The following is a 4,921-nucleotide window of genomic DNA, read 5'->3' as shown; positions in this document are numbered from 1 at the left end:
TAATGTTTGTATGAGAAAGTATTTTCATTTTTCATGGAATGGGAGAGCGTTGACTTCTTATACTTGTTGACGAAAGGGAAATTATTTCTATTTTCCACGCATATTTTTTTTTTTGTTTATGTACGCTCGTACATTTGTATCAAATAAAGTAAAACATAATAAAGAGACGATTGATGAAGATATTTACAAGAGAAAAATAAGATGTATGCAGAAATCATTACTCGGAGAGAAGCTAGCTACTAACCGGTCAACGAAATACAGGTCAAAATGTGAATTTTCTTTGCGGTTGATTCCGCGGGGAGCAAAATGCCGTTCCGTATGTGATGCACAACTTTAGTCGCACCTTTATTGGGTCACATAAATAAAAAGGCGTAGAGTTTGACTTCATCGTTTCATTCACACCATCATCTTCAAGCAAACGGCTTTTTTTTTTCTTTTTTTTTGGGCATATAAACGAGGAGTTAAGCTGACTTGGAGAAAATTTCAATGGTCCTCGTGGGGGCATGGCGTTTTTTGGGCTTGCGTTTTGGTCTGAATAGTATAGGTGGCACACGTTATTCATCACCTAGCAAAATGTCATGGATAAATTTTTCACAGGGTTACCCATACAATTTCTATATGCATACGATGTTGATGCTGTCGATTTTTTTTCAGTGAATTAAGTCTCACAATGAGTTTCCATAATAATGTAATTCAAATTCGTCTTTGACGAGAATTGAATCTAACATCTCTCACTTACAAGTAAAGAGAAATATCACTAGACCGTAATACAAAGTAAGTTTATAACTAGGTTTTAAGTATAAACACACCAACCATTTAGTACTATGGTCTAGCAGTATTGCTCTTTACTTATAAGTAAGAGGTCTTAGGGGATTCTCGCCAAAGACGAATTCCAACCACATTATTACTAGTTTATTATAAGATTAAGTCTCTCTTTTTAAGATAAATGATATCGTTTGTAAAAATAAAAAAAAATAAAAAAAAAGGTATAAAAGTACCAACATAAAAAAAGTATAAACACACGAATACACCACCACCACCACATAAACCTCTCTTACTACTATTCTTCCGTGTCTGTCTATCTGTCTTTCTGTCTCTTTCTCTGTCTCTCAAGCAGTTCAGTCCACACCACCTGTTACTATTCTTCCCTCTCTTCTTTGTATTTAAACCCTCCTCTTAATCCTAAACCCACCACCACAACGGAGTCAAAAACCCAAAACAATGTCTCTCTCCGCCCTCACACTCGCACTTCTCCTCACCGTCTCCCTCCTCTCATTTCTCCCCATACCTACCTCCTCCGCCACCTTCAACTGCTCTGCCCCCGCCTCCACCACCTGCCGCTCCCTCATCGCCTACATCCCCCCTAACTCCACCACCCTCAACTCCATCAAAACCCTCTTCAACGTCACTCACTTCCGCACCCTGCTCGGCGCCAACAACTTCCCCATCACCACCGACCCGGCCTTACCCGTCCCCACCGGACAAAAGGTCCTCATCCCCTTCACCTGCCTCTGCCGCAACGGCACTGGCATCTCCAACAAGCGGCCCCAGTACATAGTCAAGTCCGGCGACAACCTCGACCACATAGCCACCGTCCTGTTCTCGAGGCTTGTGACGTACCAGGAAATCGCGGCGGTGAATAAGATATCCGACCCCAGTCTGATTCGGATCGGGCAGAAGCTGTGGATTCCGCTACCTTGTAGTTGCGATGAAGTGGACGGTGAGAGGGTGGTCCATTACGGACACGTGGTGGCGGCTGGGAGCTCGGTGGAGGCGATTGCGACGGAGTACGGGACGACCCAGGAGACTCTGCTGAGGATCAATGGGATATCGGATCCGAAGACCCTTCAGGCCAATCAAGTCCTCGATGTTCCTCTCAAAGGTCTTTTTTGGCTTTTCACCTTCTTTTAACCTTTTATGTCTTTAACTTAATCATTAACTTGCCTGTTGTTTGGTTGGGTTTTTTTTAACGAAAAACCGTGATACTATTTACTTTAATAGAAAATTATATTTTTATATTAAAAAATCAAATATGATACTATTTATTTTATTTTTTATTTTATTTTTATCGTCAAAACTCAAAATTTTCAAGTTCTTTTCATTATTTTTTTTTTTTTGGGTTTAAGATTAGTGAAAAAGCAATCTAAAAAGCTATTGACCTTGGATTTATCCTTCATATTATTGGTGGCAGCGATACTCGATACTTCAATTATATAAATGTTGATTGTGTGTTGGTATGTTTGTTGGTGACAATAATTAACGACGTGACATCATTTTATTAAATAGTTGTTAAGGACTAGAGAATCATTTTAAAGATTAAAAATGAACACCCATTTGGATTATTATAACTAGAATTAAGTTAAATCATTATCATGGTGACTTTGTTGAGATTTGGAAATTTGGATAGGCTTTCAATTTATTTTCTGAAGTTAGATGGAATTTGATTATTTTGTAAAAGAGCAAAAAATAGATGCCAGTTGTTGCTCGGGGGTGGATTTATTTAAAATGTTTATGTCTTCCTCATTAGTTGTGCTTTTAATTTAAAACTAAATAAACATCGAACATCCACCGTCGTGTTTTTAGGTTCGTATTTTAATTGCAATATTGTACTATTTATGTATGTGTTCAAGAATTTCAAAGAGATGCTTTGACTATGTTTGGTAGGAGGGATAGGAGAGTGTGAAGGAGGACTTTCCATCTCTTGAATTGTTTGGTAGGGTGGAAAGATAACAGAGAGGGGGTACCTTTGGGATATCCGATAAAATTGGAACGATACAGAGAAGATAAAAGCGGGGTAGACTCGAGAGATATCTTGGGAAAGTTATTTTACTTTATCATACTTGTTTACAAGGTAAATTAATATGAAAAGAGTTTGCTTTTTCCTTTCCATCATCCACATTTCTCATTTACCGAACATAAGTTTCAGATTGATCATGTAGTTTGACCTAAAAAACTCGTCGATTACTGATTTCATGCTTCAGGCTGCTTGTAAGACCATTGTCCGTTGATTAGGTGCTACCGTGCTAATAGTTAAACTAAGTCTGCTCACTGTGGTGATCGCTTAGGTACCGTTTGGTACGTGGGACGGGACGGAACAGAGTGGGACAAGGCGTTCCGTCCCACGTTTGGTGCGCCTAAAACGGGTGGAACGAGCTGTTCCACGGAATGAGTTTTGGGTGAATTTTCGTTCCACCTCACCCCCCTGAAACGACTCGTTTCACATCTGTGGAACACAAAATTATAACCTCTCTGTCTCCTTCTTCTTCCTCCTTATTTCCATCCGAGGGCATCTTTGCTCCCGCTCCGTTCCGTTCCGTTCCGTCCCGTCCCGTCCCGTTTGCATACCAAACGATACCTTAGTTCACCTGACGCTTCCTTGATCTAGTATTTGAATTATTTGCAGAATATCAATGCTTTAGTTATAGATTTACTGATGTTGCAATTTTAATTGGCAGCTTGTTCGTCTTCCGTATCCAATGAATCATCTGACGCCCCTTTACTGGTTTCTAATAACACCTACGTCTTTACTGCCAACGATTGCGTGAAGTGCCAATGCAGTTCTGCAAACAATTGGACGTAAGTGCATTGCTTACTGGTTTGGTTTTGTTGTACTCAGTTTTCTTTTACCATTGGTGGATTCTAACAATCTATGTCAATTTTCATATCTGTACAGCTTACAATGCAAGCCATCCACCTTTAACTTAACTGTATGCCCTGCGATGCAATGCGAGGATTCAAGTCTGACTAGTAAGCTATTACTTGGCAACAGCACATCCGGTTGCAATCAAACAACCTGTGCCTATGCTGGTTATACTAACCAGACCAAGATTCTTACAACCTTGGTAACACACTCCACTTGTTCAGGTAAGCTCGCTTTACTCCGTTTCACGTGTAACAACTAAACATGCTATTAGCGGTAAAGAAATCTTTCATTTCTCTCTCGGAGTCCGGGACCAGATTCAATTTTGATATGAATTGACAGATACCGGATGACTAGAAGAAAAGAAACTAGTCATACACAGCTCCGACATATGCATTCTGTAAATTTTGTCAGCAATTACGTGTTTAGCGGGTTGAAATTGCCTATGATGATTTAGTTGCACATCTACGCAAACAGTGGTTATCATCAACTCGAACTGACATCTTTTTCTTTGTTGGAGAACAGACAATAACAATAACGCTTCAAAGATGAGTTTGCAAGGCTCGAGTTGGAACTTCCTTTTCGTGGCAATTCACTTGGTGCTTCTCTTTCTTCATGTTCTTCAATGAGATGTTGGTAAGTCTCTACAATGTCGTCCACCTTTTGCTTGTTCTAAGAGGATGAGGGAACCAAATTATAATGTAATTCTTCTGTACATCTCCTAATGTGCGAGTAAATATCAAATGTATTGGCAAAGCCGTGCCCATGCCTTTCGTAGAGTAGATTTCTATGTTTTACGATCGCTAGGAATCGAATCAAAGACGTTCAACTTCATGTAACTTATTTCCCTTCTATTTTGGTAATTTCGGATAACATTATTATGCTAAAAAATTGCTGGTTTGGATGTTGGTTGTTCTTATTTTGTTTGTTGAATTTTGGAGAATAATTCCTGCAATTATATGATGCATCCCACCGAAACCTTACATAACTAGTTTTATTGGACCAATCCCAACCATTATTTACCCATTAACTATAAGGAAAACTAATGAATTAATGATAATGATAAAATAAAAGGTAAAGTGAATAGTACCAGGATTGATTTTTTAGTGGAAAAATGTGGTTTTTCGTTAAAGTGAACAGTACCGGAAGTTTTTCGTTAAAGCTTCCTTAACTATATGCTTATATTTCACATAATGTTTAATCAATATAGCTAACTATTAATGTTATTGAGAATAGAGCAACTTACATGAAATAGGTTCATCGTTACATGATATTTCAATT

At 38.7% G+C, this 4,921-nt stretch overlaps 1 protein-coding gene across 1 annotated transcript; it reads left to right on the top strand.

The window, feature by feature from the left end:
- Positions 1-1,019: 1,019 nt before the first annotated feature.
- Positions 1,020-4,559, top strand: LYM2 (lysm domain GPI-anchored protein 2 precursor). The gene is made up of 4 exons (XM_068465019.2): positions 1,020-1,882; positions 3,456-3,576; positions 3,674-3,864; positions 4,166-4,559. Exons 1-4 carry the CDS (start codon positions 1,222-1,224, stop codon positions 4,267-4,269), a joined length of 1,077 nt encoding a protein of 358 aa, XP_068321120.1. The 5' UTR covers positions 1,020-1,221; the 3' UTR covers positions 4,270-4,559.
- The last annotated feature ends 362 nt before the right edge of the window (positions 4,560-4,921 follow it).

This window comes from Pyrus communis, chromosome 5 (assembly GCF_041283825.1).
Source record: "Pyrus communis isolate YQ-2024b chromosome 5, ASM4128382v1, whole genome shotgun sequence".
NCBI classification, from domain to species: domain Eukaryota; kingdom Viridiplantae; phylum Streptophyta; class Magnoliopsida; order Rosales; family Rosaceae; genus Pyrus; species Pyrus communis.
The sequence above is the reverse complement of the archived record's forward strand: the minus strand, read 5'-3'. Positions and strand labels throughout refer to the sequence as shown.

Bases quoted from the DNA above. Each gene is read 5' to 3' on its own strand.
- LYM2 (XM_068465019.2), top strand. From the start codon at position 1,222: ATGTCTCTCTCCGCCCTCACACTCGCACTTCTCCTCACCGTCTCCCTC. The intron at 1,883-3,455 runs GTCTTTTTTGGC...TTTAATTGGCAG, and splicing joins CCTCGATGTTCCTCTCAAAG to CTTGTTCGTCTTCCGTATCC. The intron at 3,577-3,673 runs GTAAGTGCATTG...ATATCTGTACAG, and splicing joins AGTTCTGCAAACAATTGGAC to CTTACAATGCAAGCCATCCA.